Source organism: Vipera ursinii (assembly GCF_947247035.1).
Source record: "Vipera ursinii genome assembly, chromosome: 3".
NCBI classification, from domain to species: domain Eukaryota; kingdom Metazoa; phylum Chordata; class Lepidosauria; order Squamata; family Viperidae; genus Vipera; species Vipera ursinii.
In genome coordinates, this window is record NC_139516.1 from 46,885,297 (window position 1) to 46,906,664 (window position 21,368).

Genomic DNA, 21,368 nt, shown 5'->3' on the forward strand with positions numbered 1-21,368 from the left:
GCCCGTCGAGAGTTTAAGATGAAGCTGTACGAGACTCGGTAGTGTACTTTTATTGCAAATTGAGCGCAGACAGACTTACATTTGATCAGTTCGGAACTATTGATAATTCCTGTCGCCACCACTGCAAATAGTAGCCTTTCGACTTGCTCACTTCATCAAAAGTTGTCCACTGCCTTGGTGAAGCAGTGGGCTAATGCCTCCTTAAGTAACACCAGCTGCCTGCAATTAGTGCAGGTTCGCATCCCACCAGGCTCAAGGTTGACTCAGCCTTCCATCCTTCCGAGGTAGGTAAAATGAGGACCCAGATTGTTGGGGGCAATTAAGCTGACTTTGTAATGCCGCTTGGGGGGGGGTGTATGAAAGCCCTAATAAGCAGGCATATACATAGAATGAAGGCTTAGCAGTGCTAAGCTTGTAAGCCGCCCTGAGTCTTCGGAGAAGGGCGGGATATAAATGGAATTAAAATTTAAAAAAAATTGCGCGATCCTTATAGTAGTGTGATCGCAGTTGCCCTAGATAAGGTTAAAACCCCACTCCCTTGTAACACCGAGTTGGGTAATGAAACGTCTACAAAGTGTGGGGGGGGGGAACCAAACTCAGAAAGGACCAAGCACCCCACAGTTCAATCCTGAGTTACAGATGTATTCTCTTTATAGTTAAAGCAACCCAAGTGATACCTAGATGAACGTTTCTGCCCGTTAAAGCCGAAGTGGGAATCCACCGGTTTCCAGATAAAAAGGACAATTTAAAATGATCAAACTAAGTAATGCTGGGAGTGAAAATCCAACAATGCATGGGGGAGAACAAATCTTCTTCGCCTGCTTTAAAATTTGCATCCTTCTCGCCTCCCATTTAAAAACAACACGCGCACGCCACAAATTTGGAGACAGCCGTCGCCCTTGGAGCTTATGTAAAAAGCACCACTTCTGATAGTGTGCTATTCTCGCAAACGATCCCTTTGATTTGTGCGACAACCCGTGCGCTCTTATCAAGGTGTGGGATTAATTCTGCGTAAAAAAAATCACAAAAAAGGGATTATTCAGCGGGAGACATCGCTCCGAACGCCGCAAGCGGCGTTCTAGAAAGCGTTTGTTCCGGATCGTCCCTGTAAATCATTCGGCTACGTCACTTCCGCTTTGGTTTCTTCTGTTAGAAGCGAGGGCAAGAAAGGCGAGCTTCCTGCTGGGTCTGGCTGGGAGGTCGCTGCGCGCTTCAAAATCCGAGAGGAAGCGATCCCGAGTTGGCGGGCGCCCTTGCTGCGAGAATCGACCCAGTGGCACGCGGAGGCTGTGGCAAGCATGGGCGTCACCTGGTAGGATATATATTTTTTTTATTGATGTTAGGAAGCTGATAAGGGAGTGAAACGCGTTGGCTCGAGCGCTTAAGGTGCGGTTGCACATGTCAGAACAAGGTTGGCGCCTAACAGAAGAGGATCTGGGATTGTAGTTATGTTTTGTGTCCAAACACTGCCGTCGCAAGTAACACGAGAGAGGCCATAGAACAGCCCGAGTAGCTGCAGACGCTTTAAAGCAGGGGTCTTCAAACTTGGCCCTTTTATGACTTGTGGACTTCAACTCCCAGAATTCCTCAGCCAAAAGGGCCAAGTTTGAAGACCCCTGCTTTAAAGAGACTTTTCGTACGGCGGGGGGGGGGGGGGAGACACATTTCTGGTTGTTGTTTTTTTTATCCTCTTGCTGTCAAGGAAAATCTAACGCCAGCCACCTTGGCTAGATGCTCTGGACTGCCTCCCATTACCTTCAGTCTGCCCGATTAGGGGAAGGCGGGGATCCTTGCCCAGCAGCCCCGGAGGCCGCCAGGTTGTGCTAGATTGCGATAGCGAAGAAGAAACGCGGCTAACATGGGGGAAAAAATAATCCTCAAGAGCCTCACGTTCCGTGGTTTTGTGATCGTTCTGACGACGGCGGCTGTTTTTATTTGCAGCAACGGTTAGCCCACGGTGGCATCCTCAGCCAGCCTTTAAAAAGGTGTTCATATGTGGTGGTGGAGGATTTCCTAAGTGTTCCGGATATATTTCCTCATGAGCATTTTACATCGCCAGAAATACAGTTGTGAACCCACGTCTGATCTTATTCTAATGTGAGCTCCCAAAAAATGTTTTTGTGTAGTAATGTATTAGTAAATTGTGTGGGATTGTAGGTTTCACTGTTTCAGTTTCGTTCGGACCAAACAGAACTTTATTTTTTTAGAAAAGGTATTTGGGCACCAACGGACTCCATGAGTATGAGGCTATGCTTAGATGTCATATTTAATGGGAAAATACAGCTTAAAGTAGGGAGACAAAGTCTGCAGTCATATGCTGTCTTTGTCAGTTTGTTCTGAGCCCTAATGTATTATCTGAAGGGACCACAGGTCAGTGGTCACTTTCATTTTGACTCCTCAGGATCAAAAGGACTTGGGTGGGAAATTAATCTAAAATGGGTTCAACCAAAGTTTCTCTAGATAAAATATGTTTTCTTCCTGTTCCTGTTCATTCTCACAGGAAAGGAGATAACAAAAAGATAACAGTGATTCTGTTATCTGTTATTTGGGCAACTGTGGCTTTTTACTGCCATATGAAACCAGAAAATGTTATTGGCTAGTCACTGAGAATACAGGCAAAAAATGTCTGCTGACAGCTAAATCAATCCTGATTTGTCTGTTATTGGACATAGAATATCTTGCCTATGGTTAGTGAAAGTGCTGTTGCGATATAAAGACAGTCTTCTCATTTGATGCAGAGTAAGGATGCTCCATTTCTTATACTTATTTCCTTGTGTGTATTGTCTCCCATAGCATTTAAAATAGGGTTTTTTGGGAGGTATGTATTTGTTTTTCACAGTTAAAAAGACATATTTCTTGTGCTAGTGTATCTCAGATGCCAGTAGCAGAGGGAAAAAGTGTTCAGCAAACAGTTGAAATATTAACAAGAAAATTGGAGCTACTTGGCGCAGAAAAACAAGGAACATTTTGTGTAGATTGTGAAACCTACCACACTGCAGCCTCCACAATGGGCAGTCAAGGTGAGCTTTTTCTGTCTTCAAAAATTGGTATATTCAGATCCTTCCAGTACATTTCTATTCTTTAATTGGAACATGGCAGCATTTTGATGCATCTCACCAAGTAACTTTATAGCCAACATTTTCTGTAAAGTAACTTTTATCATGCAAAGAGTAACTTTTGGACATAAATATAGTCAATTTTAACTTTATATACTAATCATGAAATAATGAGATTGTAAAGAAACATGTTGGAAATCTAGTACCTCGTGTGTAGATAAAATGTTTTATCACATGATGCTGTCCTGATGGCTATTTCATTAATTTAGATACTTTACCGAAGAATTAAAGTTACTGTGCTTTAGTTGTTTGTCATACCTCAGTCATGTGAAGATGATGTACTATTAAGTTTTAAGTGATAGGAAAAGCTAATAGTTTAAAAGCAATCTTAATAACTTACACCAACGCTATATTTTTCCCAAGTGCAAAAACACTTGTTTGTCTGCTCAAATGCACCTGGTCAATATCAAGCTTTCCTACCTGGTTGCTGGAAAGAATTATTTATTATATAACTTAGAATTGTAGTTGATCACAAACAATAGCAAGATGAGGCTGAAAAGTCAGTCTCAGTTTTGGGCTCCATCATTAGAAGTGTAGTTTTCTAATGATTGGGAGGAATAGTTCCATTCTATTTTATATTGATCAATAGACTCTTGTCTTACATAACCATTTACAGGGACCGCATTTCACAGAATCCTTCCTAAAGAAGACTAGTGAGGATAACTCTACCTGGAAACTAAGTCCTACAAGGAGAGACTAAAGAAATTTAATAAATATTCCTTGAGAAACATTGACTGAGGAGGTAGTATAATACTGCTCTTCAAATATCTGAAGAGATGTCTCAGAGAAGAAGGCCATGATCATGTTAGAATAGAAAAAATGAAATTATCTTAAGTTACACAAAGTCAAATTCTTTTGGATATTAGGAAAAATTCCGAGTGGTAAGAGTAACAGTGAAACCAGTTACCAGCTCGAGAAGCATTAAAGAATCTAAGCTGTTGGGAATGCTTTAAACTGGATTTTGGACAAAGCAGGACTGAACTCAGTAATTTAACTGTCCCCTTATGAGTAGAATGCTATTTTAATGCATTTTCATCCTGTTTCTTATGTAAACAAATATGATTTCCTTTTTGGTACCATTTTGATTTAAAAGTTGCCTTCCATGTGCTCAGTAGAGCAAACAAATAGAGCAGTGATGGTGAACCTTTTAGAGACCGAGTGCCCAAACTGCAACCCAAAACCCACTTATTTATTGCTGGGTGCCAGGTGGGCATGGCCTACTGGGTGGGTGTGGCTGTGGTGGTCATGGAAGATTGGGTGGGTGTGGTCACCTCAATGTCGCTCGTGGGGAGGGACACCTGTGGGGGGCAGCTGGTTGAAGAGGGACAGTTGCCACCTCTGAGGCATGGCGCGAGTGCCCACAGGGAGGGCTCTGAGTGCCACCTTTGGCACCCGTGCCATAGGTTCGCCACCACTGAAATAGAGGATTAACCTAATTTTTATAAGATTTAAAACACTGCAGTATTAAAAACACTTATTTAGTGAGTGTTCTCCTGATCTGTATTAGAACAGATAGACAGATAGTACTTTATCTGTTCTGGATGCTAGCTGTAAGGAAATTTATACGGCAGGACCATATATTCTATTTATCGTATTTTTCGGACCATGAGATGCACTTTTCCCCCCCAAAAGTGGGGGGGGGAAACGAGGGTGCGTCTTATGGTCCGAAGGTGTGGTACCCCAGTTCTGCTCCTCCCCCATTGCTCCGCCGATCAGCTGGGAGGCTGAGACACCGGATTTTATCCACGGACCAGAGGAGAACACCACTGATCAGGTGGGAGGCTGGGATTCCGGATCCGACGCCGCCAGACAGCTGGAAGTCCTGGCAGGTGGCCCCGACACCACCGAACAACCGGGAGCGTCGGCAACCTTTTCTGGGGGCTGCCAGTCAGCTGGGAGCCCGGGGCTTGATGGCCGCTCCTGCTCAAAAGCACCAGCACTCCCAGGTGACTGGTGGCCTCGAGAGAAGGTTGCCAATGCTCCCGGCTGTTCGGTGGCAGCGGGGCCGCCTGCCGGGACTTCCAGATGGCCGGTGGCATTGGATCCGGACTCCCAGCCTCCCACCTGATTAGCGGTGTTCTCCTCTGGTCTGCAGCTCAAATCCGGAGTCTCAGCAGGCAGGAGCCCGGGATCAGCATTTCTGAATGGGATTTCTAAGTGCGACTCAGCTGATTCCGGGCTCCTGCCTGGCTCACTTGCTTGCGGAAAAGAGGCTGCTGACTAAGTGAGTCCAGGATCAGCTGAGTCACGCTGAGAAATCCCACTCAGAAACGCTGATCCCGGGCTGCTGCCCAGCTCATTTAGCAAGCAGCTTCTTTTCCACAAGCAAGTGAGCCAGGCAGGAGCCTAGGCGACACCGGTGCTTGCGGCTTTTCCACAGCACAGACCCGAGGGCTGCTTCATTCCCACTCGACCTCTCACAGGACCCGGACTACCTGCACTGGTGAGAAACGCAGCGCTTCTTTTTCTGCAGCGGTGGAGCGCAGGCGTTGCTTGGGAAAGATTCCGCGAGACGCGCCTTTGTAGCACTTTTCCCCTTCTTTTATATATCGGAGGTTTGAAAGGCAAGCTGCTCCCAGGGCATAAAAGTAGAATCCAAATTCTTGTTTTCCTGCTCTAAAAACTGGGTGCGTCTTATGGTCAGGTGCGTCTTATGGTCCAACAAATACGGTAAACATTTGTTTACATGGCTGTCCACAGAATGTACAGGTGTTTCTCCTGAAAATTAGTTTTGCTTAGGGCTAACCTACGGTAAAAGTTCATAGCAGAGAAAATCCCTTTTCTTTGAAGTCAGCTGGAAGCAAGCTCTATGCTTGTTTGAAAGATACATGCTTCACATTTAAGACTAAAATCCATTCATCTGGAAGTAAATCCTTACTCCATGAAGTCTCTTCCATATTTTGCTAAGATATCTTCTTTTCCTGGATTGTATTGTTAAGTCTTGCTGGTATTTATTAAGGTTTTGTACAAGAATGATCCCTGTCAGTTTCCATTTTCAGGCACCTTAAAATATGCCCATTAGAACAGGGGTCCCCAGCTCTTTGGTCACAGCCCGTTACCAGGCCATGGCCTGTTCGGAAATGGGTTGCACAAGCAGCAGGCGAGTGCGCAAATGGAGCTATACACACAAGCATGCTCCCCCACACACACTGCTGTCAGTCCGTAAAACTGGAAAGGTTGGGAACAGCTGCATTAGAATGTAAAAAAAAAACTGGGGAAAAATGGAAAACAGTACTGAACAGGGTCAAACAAGCAATAATTTTCTGAATAAAGTAACTCAATTGCTACTTGAAGAGTATCTTAGATAAATGTCCCTGTACCTTAAAACAATGTTTTTAACAGCTGAATAACACCATTACATTTTACTTACATAAATCATCAGCAACCATCATCTTTTATGGAGAATGAATAAGATAAATGCTCTGTAATAAAATCAAGTGCTTTCAAAGAGTGATAAAAATGTAATAATGTTACAGTTTTTCAGGTTTCTAAGAGAGAAGAAATAGTTTTCTTGAAGTGAAACTCATGCTGCTGTTGTTTCAGGACAGGCTGCCAAACTGATGTATGTGATGCACAATTCGGAATATCCCCTCAGCTGTTTTGCCCTCTTTGAAAATGGCCCATGCCTTATAGCAGATACCAACTTTGACATCCTTATGGTGAAATTGAAAGGCTTCTTTCAAAATGCCAAAGGGAACAAAATAGAGAGCAGAGGCACTCGCTATCAGTACTGTGATTTTTTGGTGAAGCTCGGCACAGTCACCATGGGGCCCAGTGCCCGTGGAATATCTGTTGAGGTAAGAGTTGTCGGAATTAAATAGCATGATTAATATTTAGAATAATAGGAGCTTTTTATTTGAGATCATATCCTGAATGTGTCATCATGCTGCACATATAGCATAATTGGTGAAAAGTGACATAGTATATTGCCTACATTTCTAGAATAAAGAACCTAGCTTGATTAGAATAGCATAAACAAGCCTGAGATAAAACTGGAGTTTGTTTGTCTTGTGGCAAACTGGCCAAAATATTCAAAACTGACATCTGTGCCTTAGGATTAGCAGGGAATTCTTAATGTAGCATGGATAAGATTAAAGCTGGTAATTTATATGTTACTCTTAGTTACTATAAAGTGTTATATAAGAGCCTGAATTGACAAAAGTCATCACCAGACTAAAAAAGTTGACCAGTCTAAGAAAGTAGAATAATGATATAAATGTGAATGAAATTGCTCTGATCTTGCCTAGTGGAATAGAATATATGCATGGAAGTGAAGATGTAGATTTAATTGTAATGAAAGCTGCCTAGAGCAGGGGTGTCAAACTGCCGGCCCGCAGGCCGGATGCATCATAGCGAAACCGCCCACCCCATTGCCGGTAATGGGAAAAAGTTATGATACGTCACAACATGTCATGTGACATGGCGAGTTTGACACGCCAGCCTAGAGTCTAAAATTTAGGTGATTTAAGTCAGTAAATAAAGAACAGGATTGGAGCTAAAACGTATGTCAAAAATTATGATTTTCCATCATCTAGATCAGGAGTGTCCAACCTTGGCAACTTTAAGGCTTATGGATTTCAACATAATTCCCCAGCCCAGCCAGCATGAGAGTTCTGGGGGCATATGAAAATAGAAATTTGTAGGTTGGTGAAAGTTGAAGGATAATAATGCAAGAACCAGGAATGAATTTTGGGGGGAAATTGCAACATTCCAAATGGATGGAATCCAGAGTTATTTCACTGACTTGACTGGATGGGTAAAAAATCAAAATGAAATGATACAAAAAATAGTGGGCTATTTAGATACCCAAGAATGAATAGACATGTTTACTAAGTATTTACTCAGAAAAAGGTCTTTTTCAAATACATTATTTAAGTCTATACTGTACATTGTGTTTAGATAAAAAAAATAACAGCAAAGAATGTAGCCAAAGAGCAAGAAACAAGATTGTAAACAGAAGAGAAAACAAACAGGAATTCTGACAAAAATAAAAAACATTGTTTTGCATGTGGGAAGGAAGGTTAAAGAAGGAGCCTCCAGAATGGATGGATCTAAAAATAAAAACAGTGAAATTATTTCAGATTAATTTATTTAGCGTATGGCTGGTCACACACAGAATCAAAAGCACTTCATATTTACAAGTTAGAACAGTTAAAACAATTTTTTTTAAAAAGAAGTAATTATAAAACCTAAGAGGAAAACAGAAATAACATTTCAGAGTTTAATGTCGAGTTCGGAGATCCAGTCAGTAGCTGCCGTTGTTACGCAGAGGAAGTCCTTAAAATCTCCTGGGTATCTTCTATTAGTGCATTCCCTCACTATATGTTGGATAGTCTGTCGGGGAGCCCCGCAATCACATTGTGCTGAAGGTGTCTTTCCCCATTTATACAGAGAATCAGCACACACCCCATGAGTCATTCTAATTCTATTGTATGTCACCCATATGTGTCGGGGTAGTTTAAATCCTGGAGGTATACTATTAGGATTAATATGCTCAGAAATATCTTGGGAAGTATAGCTACTCCATGCTTCCATCCACTTTTGTATAGTGCTCTGATGTTCAGCCAGCAGCTTAAGCGCTGTGAGGAGTGGTGGATTTCTTGACTTTAATCAACATCTTAAAGAAATCAGAGGTATAGGCATGAATGGGTAGAGAGGAGTTTAGCAGGATTATTTCAGAGAAAGCCAAGTGAGAGAATGATGCCAGGGATGTTTTAGAAATTATCATACTTTGGGTACATTATGTGAACACTTAGCTCTGTAGAGAAGACTACAGTATAATTCTGGGAAAGGTGGAAGGAAAAAAAAAGAGGATGACCAGTGCCAAGGTGGATAAATTCGATTAACTAGCTATGGATACAACATTGGAAGACCTGAAGGACCAGATTGGGGATAATTGTCCTGAAGAAAATTTATGTAGTTGCTAAGTCAGTATTGTCAGTGTAATAACCTATTGAGTGAATAGCTGTGAATGATTCACAGAAGTTAAAAGTTGTATTATATCCTCTCGTTTCATATATTTAGGGATAAATGTATAAGGAATGCTTATGTTAACATTAGAGATATATTGACTGGGATCTTGAATATGCATGCACTTTTGATTACAATGCCATGTTACTTAAGAACTAAATGATTTGTAGTGAGTACAGGTATTGTTAGAATGTTCAGTAAAATAAACAGCAAATGTATGGAGAAATTTTATGATATGTTGGTAGAGAAATACTGGGATAGTATAGGTCTGTGACAAGGAATGAAAGTTTGAAAGGACTGATGTTTTTTATTATAATTTTGTAGATAATTTTAAAAGCTTACTTGCTATGAGTCATTTTAGAAGATGCATATTTGCAATATTTTGAATCTTATCTGGAAGAAAGCCCTATATTTGTTTTGTAGCAACATGCTACATGCCCAAATTTAAACATAACTAGACTTTGTGAACATATATGTGAATGTTTCCTTTTCCCTCAAGCTTTCTGTCTAATTGTTATTAGCTGTAGAACTAATTATGATTTGATTCATTATTTAAATTTTTTGTTAATTGTTGTCAGGTGGAATATTGTCCATGTGTGGTAGCCACTGACTGTTGGAATCTTGTAATGGAATTCATGCAGAGCTTTATGGGAAATCATGCCCCTGGTATCCCCTCTGTGTTCAGTAATAAGCATGACAGCATCTACAGTCCAGCTGATACAATAGTTCAATACATGGAACTTTTCAACAAAATTCGCAAGCAGCAGCAGGTGCCTGTTGCAGGTATCAGATGAAGAAGTGTCAGAAAATGTTCTTCAAGTAAGCAACCACTTTGTTGAATAGCACATTCAATCCAGTATTCCAGATGGCAGTTGTTACCCATCAAAGCAATATGTCGCTGTTGTAAATATCTTGTTGAAGATGAATGCTGTCTCATATCAGACTCAGCAATGTGTGCCATAGGGGAATCTAGTCATGGAAACCAATATCTGTACTGTTATACATAGTTTAAATTTTATGTTAATGAATCTGTATGTGTAGGTTTTTTAAAGATGTTGATTGTCATTGTATTGTGTCTAGTAAGGATTAATTATTGTTTGGTTTGTATTTTGCTCCTACAAAACCTTTTTGTTAGTTCTTACATAAATATATTAATCTTCCCGATTAAAAAGCTGTTAAAAGCTGTTTTCTAATTAATTTAGTCAAGACTTGATAATTACTTAACTGCCTATGTAACTGTCTCTGTACAATAACCTTTCCATATACTTTGCTTGTATGATGAATTTTATGCTGTTCTATGCAAGAAAAACAAGACTCTAGGTTTTATTGAGACCCTAGTAATGAATTCCCTTCCTTGTACAGAGGTAACCACAGCCGTTAAAAAAGTTCTAATTATCAATTAGACCAAAGAACTTAGGCATATGTTTTTGGTAATAGGAGTGGTAGCTATCAATAATGCCTAATACTATATCTTAAAGATCCCTGAAATATATCTGTTCTCTAACCCTAATATAAGACTAGGTAGTAGTATGCTTAAAAGTTATTTAGGTATTTTTGCTTTCTTAACTCTAATATAGTATGTGTGATAGTATAATTTAAAACATGTTTTCATTCTGGTACACTAATATTGGTAGAATGGCTAAGCATATACGGTAGTTGAGCCAAGTTTCAAAATATATTTTAGAGATTTAAATATACTTTAGAGATTATCTTCAATTCAGAATTGGCAATATCAGATCAATTCTACACACACCTAACAACTTGGCTGTGAAAAAGTATATTCCAGTAACTGATTTTTATTCCCATCTGTATAGATTCTGGTGTGAATGCAACCTGAGCTTTTTGATTCTTTGCACGAGTAGTTGTTTAACTTACAGAACTAGAGGATAAATATGTTTGAAAAGAAAGATTCAGTTTTTCATCGCTAAAGTCATAAGCGTACATTTCATCAGGATTTTATATGAATAACTTTTTATTCAATAGTCAAAGAGTCTATATCCATGGTGGAGAACCTATGGCACGCATGCCACAGGTGGCACACAGAGCCCTCTGTGGGCATGTATGCCATCATCCCAGTCCTAGGCCTTCAAGCTGGGTTTTATAAAACTTTTTGCTTTAGGCCTCCGCCACCGTGTGCAAAAAAAAAAAGGGTTCAATCAATCAATTTCAACTTCTTGCGGGAAAAAGAAAGATCTCGCAAAGTTGGAGTTGATTGAACTTTTTAGTCCCACCTAGTCTGCCGTTACCACCGCAGCCATGCCTACCCAATGGGCCACACCCACCCAATGGGTCATGCCCACCCAGCACCCGATGATACATAAGTGGGTTTTGGGTTGCAGTTTGGGCACTCGGTCTCTAAAAGGTTCGCCATCACTGGTCTATATGGTCAAAGTAGCGACTGTTATTTTGTAACTGATTTTGGAATGTAATAACTTTTATTTGTCTGCATCATCATCAAAGACTATAATGTGATAGAAGAGAAATTGGGCTAAGGACTTGTGGTCAACCTCCTTTTTCTGCATCAGATACTAAATAAAGGTTGGCTGATCAAATCGAGTCAATCTTGGATGAAAGATGTTTATTATATTTTAGTTGGAGTTGTTGCTGAGGTCACCAGACATCTCAGCAGTTTTCGGTCCTTTCAGACTATAGTATCCTTTTGATACTATGAATGAAAAACTTTTATAGTTATTCTCCTTCTACCATACTTACTGTTGGGAGGGTGGTATTCAGATGCAGAGCTCTGTTTTACCCTCCATCTGTATAACATCTACATTTGATTTCTTAACTTTAAGGAACTTCCAGATGTATGGATTTCTGTTCCCAGAATTCCCCAGCCCCAAATTAGCAGCCATGATTGGGAAAAATTTAAATTGCTGAATACATTCCAAGATTTATAATAAAATGACACCAGTATGCTGATGACATGCTACTCTTGTCTGCTTTTTATATGCTCCAGAGGAAGTTTTGAAATACTTGGACTGGATGTAGATCAACAAATTGAAACTTAACTGGACAAGGCAGTTATACTAGTAGATGGTTGTTATGTCCGGTTGAGGTGTTCTGAAAAAGGTTGTATTTCCCCTAAATGTCTTTGGAGATTCTCAGTCACCCAGGTCATGGTTGTTTAGAACTAAAGAAGCCTCTTGGATAAGAAGCAAAATGTTTTTAAGGAAAAAAACCAAAAAAGTGCAGTTTCCATTTGAAAAGCATCTTTGAGATAATTCCCTAAAGTATCAAATTTGTGTTCTGGGGTGCTTCTAGATTTCTTCAGTAATTACAGGAACAAGTAAACTCTAAAGCACATAAAAGCTTTAAGCATTTATGATCATCTTTGCATGGAGGTGATCTCATTTTAATACACAGCCCGGTAACTTCCATCTTCCATCCTGGATTATTACAATACTGTACAGTATATGTGAAGCTTCCATTGAAGATGGTCTGGAAACTTGATTTTAAAAATTATTGGAACTGGATTCTATTGTTGGAATTCAGCTTTGCATGGAATATTTTTTATACCTATGAAGCTGATTACTAAGGGCAATAGATGCAGAGAGAACTAGCAAAAGTATACTTAATTTCCTTTTATCTTAAAAATTTTCATTTTATATCCATGCGTAACACTCTATTATAGATTATAATGATATTCTTAAGACTGTCACTTGCTTTGCCTCTCAGTTCAGTCCCTTTTTTCTTCTGACTCTAACCTGTGCAGGTCAGGTTCTCACCTGATTTGTTTTCTCTCTATAATGGACTATGCAAGAGTACAGTGCACGTTATTAGCTGTAGACACACTTAAGACACTTAAGCCTTTTCTATCACTGTTATTTCCAGGATTAAGCTTATCTTTGTTATGTTTCACCCAAGGAGCTTTCTTACTAAAGTTATTTTGATGATTTTAGTTTTCTTCCTAAGTTCTTTAATTATACTTGTTAACCAGCAAGGGGGTCTTGACCAAGATGAGAGATAGATTTCAAGATTAGGAAGAAAAAAAGTTTGTCTTCTAAAAAAGTGCTCATTAGTTTTAAGATAGACAAATTAAGCATTCTGAATGGATGTGTCCAACAAGGGGAACTGAGTCTTGAAGATGTCTTTAACACAGAGGGCCCCAGACCTGGGGGCATAGGCATGTTGTTAAGGCTTTATGAAAGGACAACCAAATTGGAGCTATTCTAATGTCTGAGGGAAGGATGTTTCGAAGAGCAGGGGCTATACCAGAGAATAATATAATCAATTTAATATAAAATTTATTTGAATATCCAGGAAAAGATGTTAGAATAGGATTATCAAGTCATTATGCAAAGTAAAATGAAAGATGTGTTCATTGACTCCATAATCATTAAGGGAAAAATACTCTTTTGGAGAAGGTAATACGCGGATTAAACTGCAGGGACTATTTCAGCAAAGCAGCAGGATTTCTCAGCTATATAACTATATAACAAGAAGCTTTCGGTTGCAAAGAATTATCATACAAATTCATTCCTGGAAATTTTAAAGCACTTGGAAAGCCAAAATAAAATATTATCTGAAGCAACTAAAAGAAGCACATCTCACAATTTGCCTTCAGAACATCAGGGGATTATTAATATTCTTTGGATGGAAGAAAACTAAATATTGACTTTGTAATGATGTAATTTTAGAAAACAATCTGAGAAAAAAAGTAAAATTAGAAGCAGTATCATTTAAATTAACCAGCAGGAAGCCTTTCTAGAGAAGCAATCTTCATTCTTCATAAGACTGTTGTTCTATGTAGAAGAGGAAAAGATAAACTCCAGAAGTGATGACTGGAAAAGAAAAAACGTGGAGTAAAACCAAACCTTATATTGCCAGAGGAAAAAATCTGTACCATAAATCTTAATAACCTGCCCAATGAAGTCAAATTCACGTGTGCACTGGGCTAATATTCTAGTATTTCAAGAGCTCAAACTAGCTTAGTGAAACTTAAGTACCTGTTGTACTTTGCAAATAGATCAAAATTAGGGAGTGCAAAAAAAGAGCAAATTCTGAAATTCCTGGGTTTTTTCCAATCAAAACCATGACCTTTAAACTTGGCTTCAAGGTATTTTCAAATAATCCAAAAAGAAGCTTTACTGGGTTGGTTTGGTATAGCTGCCATAGAACACTGATACCGAAATTCTAATTATTTTGCATTCATCAGCCTGAAAGTTCTTCTCTACAGATTCCTGGTATTTATGCCCTGAAGCTCTACATTTCTGCTTCCCAGGACTGTTTGACATGAAAAATATGATATATACTTGGAAAGATCAATAATTTTCCAGATTCCCTCTCAATGCTTTTCTAGTTCCTTAATGGGCCACGTCATCCACGCAAAAGCAGCTCTGTGATTTTTAGAGACCTCAGTTGTGATGGGTTTGTGATGGGACCCAGGAAAACACAAGGGGAGATGGTTCAGCAGAATCCTTTGCCAAAGAGGTGGGGGCATGAGGCAAGTTCTCCTTTTGGGGCTTGCTGGATATTGAGGGAGGGTTGAGACCCAAAGCCAACAAGTTTTATTCTTAAAAGGTTATTTCAATTGCTACTCTTTCTAATGCACTCTTTGGTTCTTTTCTTGACTCCCAAAGAGTCCCACTGGGTGGGCGGGTAAAGGCCTTCACATCTTCAAATTCTGGAGAGGAGCAAAGCTCATCCCACTGAGATCATTGAAAAGGAATCTGGAAGGATGGAGGCCAAATGATTTTTCTTTTTTTCTCACAACACCCCAACCAGTCTAAGGCATTTTACAATTATATCCTTGAGTTGCCAGCTAGGAAAACGTTATAATCCTGCTCCTCTAGCTTCATTGTTGCAGCTTCTGAACCTACTAAGTACTAGGATCAGCTGCATTTTAACACAGTTGTTCTCTTCAAGTACCTTGCTTTTCAGCTTCCTCTCATATAGGCTTATAAAACTGAGACTTATAATTTTTAGGTAAGATTTTCTAAGATTTCACATATATGTGTTTCCATATTATCATTTTCTTCTATATTTCTTTGTTTACCCCTCCCCCAAAGTTGGCCTCTTTCTCTCTCTTTCTATTCACTAGTTCCCATGGCAACCAAAACTATCACAGTCTGCTTCTTATCCTAGGTTAACTTGGTTGGCCAATCCTTATACTTAGTGGAAGTAAAAAGTAACTTTTAGGTAGTAAACATAATTTTTTTGTATGCAGACCATTCAGAAATATCATTATTGTACACACCTTTGTTTTTTATACATATGTTTCGGCTGCTTATTTTTATTTTTTATCTAGAAGACACAATAAAGTTATAGAATTACTATTCTATCATAATGGGAAAATTTAGAAGGATCAGATTGTTTACATACCAATATACAAAACTGCAAAGATCAATTTAGGTGGATCCACAGATGACTTAATTCCATACCTAAAAATTGTTCATTGGATTGGAAAGTAGGCATTGGCAAAAACCTACTTTAACACCAGGTGTCTAAATTTATAGGCAACACATTTAAAAGAATTCATACTGGACTAAGCATAAAGAAAAACGGACTATAATAACACTACTAGTTAAACTCTTCATCTGTCACTAATGTGGCTCAAGAACATACCTAGGAGATGGATTTTCATCATTTTTTAAAAGTACTTTTAAATTTACTATCTGAAGTTAACATCTACCAATATTAAAAATGTACAATAATAGAGTAATTGCTTGATAGAACTAATATGATCCAATCAATCTTATTTTGAATCTGGGATCTTCCTAAGAGATAAAAAATCCATCATGTGAGCACAGCTTAGAGCTGTTTATATTTATGTCAAAAATGATAAATAGCATATTTATGGTATTAGAGCAATGGTGCAAAATAAAGATTAGGTATTGAATATATCATGAATTTTACAGGAATACATCCTAACTATCATTTAATACCATTAGTATCAATACCAATGAAAAATACAGAAATTAAAGACTTATATCACTGTGATATAAATCCAGCTTTCGAAAGAGGATGTTCAGGATGTTAAAAACTGGTTAAGATAAATATCATAAATCAGGAGTAAGAATGGATATGCATATGGCGCCAACATGTAATACACATCACAAATTACCTTTATGCCATAAACTAAATGCCAATGTTGCAGTATAGTTATTTGTGGGATGACTATCATGAAAATGTTATTCTAAAACAATAACCTAAAATCCACTGTTAAATTACAGTTCATGTCTATGCCTCTGTTGCATCATAATACAGCTGCTTACGGTAGAAACTATGATAGTTATTACATTTACAGACCAATAACCAAAATACATTATAGTTATATATAACTGATATGTTAATGACACAAAGTATAATAGTCACAATGAAATTCCATGCATGTATCATCTTATTGCAGGTCTTTCATACATATTATTATGCAGCTACTATACTACAGTGTTATCTCAGTTAAATACATTGTATAATAATACTGAGTAAAACCAATCAAAGGATCAAAAGCTACGATGATTCATTGTTTTAATTTTGATTCTGTAATATGTATTCAAACATGGCCATTTAATGTAATATTGAAGAAATTAATTTAGCATCTATTCATGTAGGATTGCATGACATGTAGGACATCATATTGCAGTGTCTTAAAATCGATCCATTGTTTTGTGTTGCTATTAACAGCAGAGACTGTAAAATGGTTTTAGCTGTCAGTTATGTGTTGCATTATCAGGTTTCTGTGCTGTGGTACTGTTGCGAATTGTGAAGCCTGAACAAGAGATATGGTGGCAAACAGTGTGTGAGTATTGAGGGGGGAGGAGTCCTGGGGGAAAAAAAAACTCCATGCTTTGGAATGTGTAGTGATCCCAGATACATACAAAGCAACGTTAATGCATTAGAAATACTCCAAAATATAATCATCCACTATCTTTATAGGATCAATCAAAACATTGCAAATTTGCAAATTATAAAGTCTTCCAAGTTTTGAATAACCATTAAGCTATTAAGCAAAACAGATTTGGATTTTATGTTGGAATAGTGGATACAGGTTGGAATTAGCTGTTTTCACTTTACTGTCATATCACAAACCATGGATCCTTTGTTTGCAATGCAGGGCATCACTGAAAAATAATTCCGCTATATATAGATTATATGTAATAATCATTAAGATTCATAGTTTAACTTCATAGCAGGATCACAAAGCACTAATCCATTATATTTACACTATACTGAATGAACAAGAATGTGAGATATAATTTGATGGATTAGCAGAAACCTGATAAAACGTCCCATTTAATAATTACTGTAACATTTTCTTCTGAAAATGATAATGCATTTATGTTACCACATTTTTTGCTCAGGAAAAGAGAGATTCTTCCGAACAAGCCTTCTATTGTGCTACCTCTTTCATGGAATTTTACAAGGAAAGGGGCAAAAAATAACATAACCTTAGTTTCCCATCACTTTCATCTTTAAAAAAACGAAAAAAGATTCTATTGAGGAAAAAAGAATAAAAACACAATATTATTTGACACTAGTGTTTGGAGGCGTTTGTCTGGAAGCACCATAAAATTCTGGAAGCACTATAAAATTCAGCTACCAAATGAGATTCTGTAAAGAAACTAACCAATCTTCTACAAAGGTCTTTTTTTTGTATAATGGTGAACCATTCCCATTACAAAAAGGAATATGTATTAAGGGAAATTGATATGGGCTGTTTAAAAGACTCATTCATTGATCGCAGCCTGCCTGATTCAAACTAACCCATGTACAAATATAGCCTTGCTCAAGCCAGACAAAACGTCACATTTAGCTCCATGCAGATGCAAACTGTATTAAAAGTAGACGTCATACTAAAGCAATTGGATTTTCTTAATGCCTTTTAACAAAGTAAAACCGTTTTTCCCCCCTTATTAAGACCGAAATATTCCCAGAAGAGAATGCAGCGCGTGAAGCACAATGTCTTCTAGCTAGCTAGACGAGAAACCGAAGATGAACAGAGAGGCCGACGGTCACCTGCCAGGTCGCTCGAAGACTTTGCAGGATGGCGCGAGTTATCATAACTATATTCGGGTGCTTATTACACCTGTGAACCTGTCAGATGCTGCCCTCGTTCTAAGAAGCGTCGTCGAGGTGCAGATATTCGGCAGACTTCTCTACCCTCCCTGGGCCCGAACGAGCCACGCTCACACATAAGACAGGGAGTCTCTACACGCGTTTCAAGCAAAGTCTGCGCTGCTCGGAAGGTCTGAGCTGAAAAAGCCCTGGCCAACCCCTCCGCCAAGCTCCAGATAGGCGGGCAGGCGGAGGACTCACGAAATGGGTCACTACCACTTTAAGAGTCCCTTTGTCTCGGAAACAGCCTTATTTACCCTCCTGCGATTCAACCAAGCTTAACCCCACTTCCTTTCCCTCCCTCCCCCCCCCCCCCCCCGCGATTCACAACTCGAAGAATGTCACAGTTCCTGGGCGGAGCTAAATGCACAGCCGGCTCCTGTTTTAAGAAAGGCTCCCGTCCAAAGCTTCCGAGTTTGGAGAATGGAGCTAGGGTTTCTCAGATTCCGCCAATGCCACCCCGTAAGCCATTCCTTCAATAGGAAAGGAGCCCAAGTTCCTTTGAGCAAAGCCGTTAGAATCTCCTTGATTCTTGAAAAGAGCGTACATCCTCCAACGCGCCACTCGCGTAAATCGGAGACCGCTTCCCGCTTTTTCTCGTTACGTATACGACGTTAAGGGGGGAAAAAAAAGAATCGTCCCAGAAAAACTCAACGACCGCGTTCGTGCGCAGACGGCGTAAACAAGATAGCTGAATAGTGGAAGCGTCACATGCCGAGGGCGGGACGGAAATGATGAGTGGCGCGCGCCTTACCCAATGACAACCAGGGGCGGAGTGAAGTTGGCGGCCAATGGGAGGCCGGGGGGGCGTGTCGCGTACCGGTTGGGGTGTCTCGCGCTTGGTGACAGCTCGCGCGTGCTGATGATGGCGGTAAATAAAGGGGCCGGAGGGGGGGGCGGGGGCTTTACCCCCTTGGGGTTTAGACCTTAAATAGGGGGAAGCGGGAGAGTCCTTCCTGAGGTAGAAAGGGCTGTTTTGTGCGTGGTTGTAGCCGGTTGGGGAGACTCTACCCCCCAATTGTCGTGGAAGGTTTGAGGGGGCTCCACCCCTTTGAAGCTCAGATTGCACATTGGGGACATGAAGGCTGTGCTCATTTAAGCCCCACCTTCTGATTTGGAGGGAATCTCCCTCACGCGTTTGGGCAGGCCGGTTGAGGGGAAGAGGTCTTGACCCCTAAAGAGTAGGGGGTGGGGGAGAGCCTTTCTCCTTTCAGCCCCTCCTAAGGGGGTAGAGGAGGTTGTGCTAACCGAGAGGGGGAAGCGCTGGCCCCTCTTAGAGGGAGCGGGGAAGAAGACAGAAGTCAACCCTCCCGAATGAAAAGATGGATAGCTGTGACAGGATTTGCCTGAGCAAGCCAAGATATTGGCCAACAACTGACTTTTGAAGGTCTGAGATAAGACTTTACTCTGCTTTGGTAAACACAGGCTGTGCTCTGGTGTATAGTGAGAAGAGCTAGGAGTCTTATTAAACCCATAGGGTTCTGTGAGATAGCTTGAGGACTGGGCAGAAAAAAAAGGTGGGGGAGTAAACTAGTAGACATTAAACTAGCAGGATGCTGGAAGAAAGGCACTTTAAGGAGATTTAAGAACTGCATTAAGAATTGGGTAGGTAAAGCATAGTTGCTGAAAGCTAAAAGAGTTATGTGCATGTTCCTAGTTGTTGCCATTTGTGGCTGGAGAGCAGCAAAATAGTGGGAAGAAATAACTGTAGGCAAAGTAGCAATTGTTTTAATAAGTAGTGTAATTGTTGGAAGTGGTGGCATAAACAATGTGGAAAAAAGTTGGAATAGTGGTAGGCAACAGGAAGGGTTCCTGCTGTTGTTGCTTAGTTGTGTGTAGTTCTTTGTTTGCAAGTTAGAATCTTACATGGTCAATTTCGAGTAAGATGTTTGTAACTTTTTCCACAACATTACAGCTTAAGTATCTTAAAATTATTTTAGAATGTATTTTGTGATTTGAAGTTTTCTTGTTATTAGCATGTTGATATAAATAGAAGATTTGGGGAGATCAGGTGATAGAGGTTATGTGTCCCTAGCAGTAATGCATTTGGGAATTCTTGGCCTTTAAACATGGATTGAGCTTTTGTAACAATTCATTTTCAAATGCTGTTTGTTATATAGCAACTATGATGTTGAAATTATTAATACTGCATTTTCATCTAAACATAAGTTTTGATGTAATTATGTTGATACAATGGCTCTATAATATCTACCCTATTTTATCACTGAAAATATTTTAATATACAGGAAAACAAATGAAGAATTTTTTTTTGAAGAATTAACTAGTTGCTTTGATAGGTGGGCATGATCTTGTAATGGTAAATTGCAACATAAGCAGAATCTGTAGTCACCTGCATATTTAAATACTGTTCGGTCTGTTAAAAGTTTTAAGAGTTCTTATTGTTTAAAAATGTAATGGTTCACTGATTTTTCAAAAGGAAGCAAAGTTTTGCTTTTTTCTTTCTCACCCAGATTTTAATAGAAAATACGGTGGAGCCAAGTCTTCACTCTTAACTAGTATCTTTGTTAAAATACAGTGTATAGAAAATAATAGTGAAGATGTAAAATCAAGCATCTCTGGTTCTTTTATGTTTTCTCATAAGTCTTTTGTGAAATCTGGTTCCTTTTTTGGGTCAAAATAAACCATTTTAGGGTAGGTTTCTCACTTTCTAAAATTAAAATTCACATTAAATACTAATTAATGTTCATTAGTATATGAACTATTGATTTAAATTTATATAGAAAAAATGAGAATGTTATATTTCCCCACATGGATGAATGAATGAATGAATGCTTAAAGTGCAGAATGTGGAAACATATTTTTAATAATATAATGTGCATTTTTAAATGTTAGCTATCCATATTGATTTACTTTGTACTAATCATGAAAAACATTGTTAATAGAGGCATACTAAATGTTCTTAAACATTTAAACAAATACTAATGGGTGATACAATTCACATACAGTTGCAAAAATAAGATACCATTTCTGTTTATTGCTTTTCAATTATGCTGTCCTTTAAAAATATTTTTATTTTTAATATCAAATTTCAGCTTGGTTATACAATTACATGTTATAATGCAAAAGGAAGAATCAAAGCATAGAATATTGATTTTAAAAGTAGAGAAATATGGGGTCTTTCAGATATTGGATTGCTGTTCTATCATCTCAACTATTAGCCATGATGGCTAAGACTAATCAGACTTGGAGTTCAACATTATCTGC

At 39.0% G+C, this 21,368-nt stretch overlaps 2 protein-coding genes across 5 annotated transcripts in view; both read left to right on the forward strand.

Moving 5' to 3' along the window:
- Positions 1-1,155: 1,155 nt before the first annotated feature.
- Positions 1,156-11,990, forward strand: MED20 (mediator complex subunit 20). Of its 4 annotated transcripts, XM_083359842.1 has the most exons (5): positions 1,156-1,312; positions 1,942-2,097; positions 2,866-3,020; positions 6,660-6,913; positions 9,665-11,990. In XM_083359842.1, the coding sequence occupies exons 2-5, from the start codon at positions 2,039-2,041 to the stop codon at positions 9,878-9,880; spliced, it is 684 nt and encodes a 227-aa protein (XP_083215968.1). In that variant the 5' UTR covers positions 1,156-1,312; positions 1,942-2,038; the 3' UTR covers positions 9,881-11,990. The 4 variants fall into 4 exon arrangements, with proteins under 4 accessions (XP_083215968.1, XP_083215969.1, XP_083215970.1 ...); XM_083359843.1 differs by lacking the exon at positions 1,942-2,097 and having other exon boundaries at positions 1,169-1,312; XM_083359844.1 differs by lacking the exon at positions 1,942-2,097 and having other exon boundaries at positions 1,169-1,312; positions 2,876-3,020.
- Positions 1,175-21,368, forward strand: part of USP49 (ubiquitin specific peptidase 49) — a 49,020-nt gene continuing 28,826 nt past the window's right edge. The window contains exon 1 of the mRNA XM_083359841.1: positions 1,175-1,312. The gene's annotated coding sequence lies outside the window, so the exon portion shown is untranslated. The remainder of the gene's footprint in view (positions 1,313-21,368) is intronic.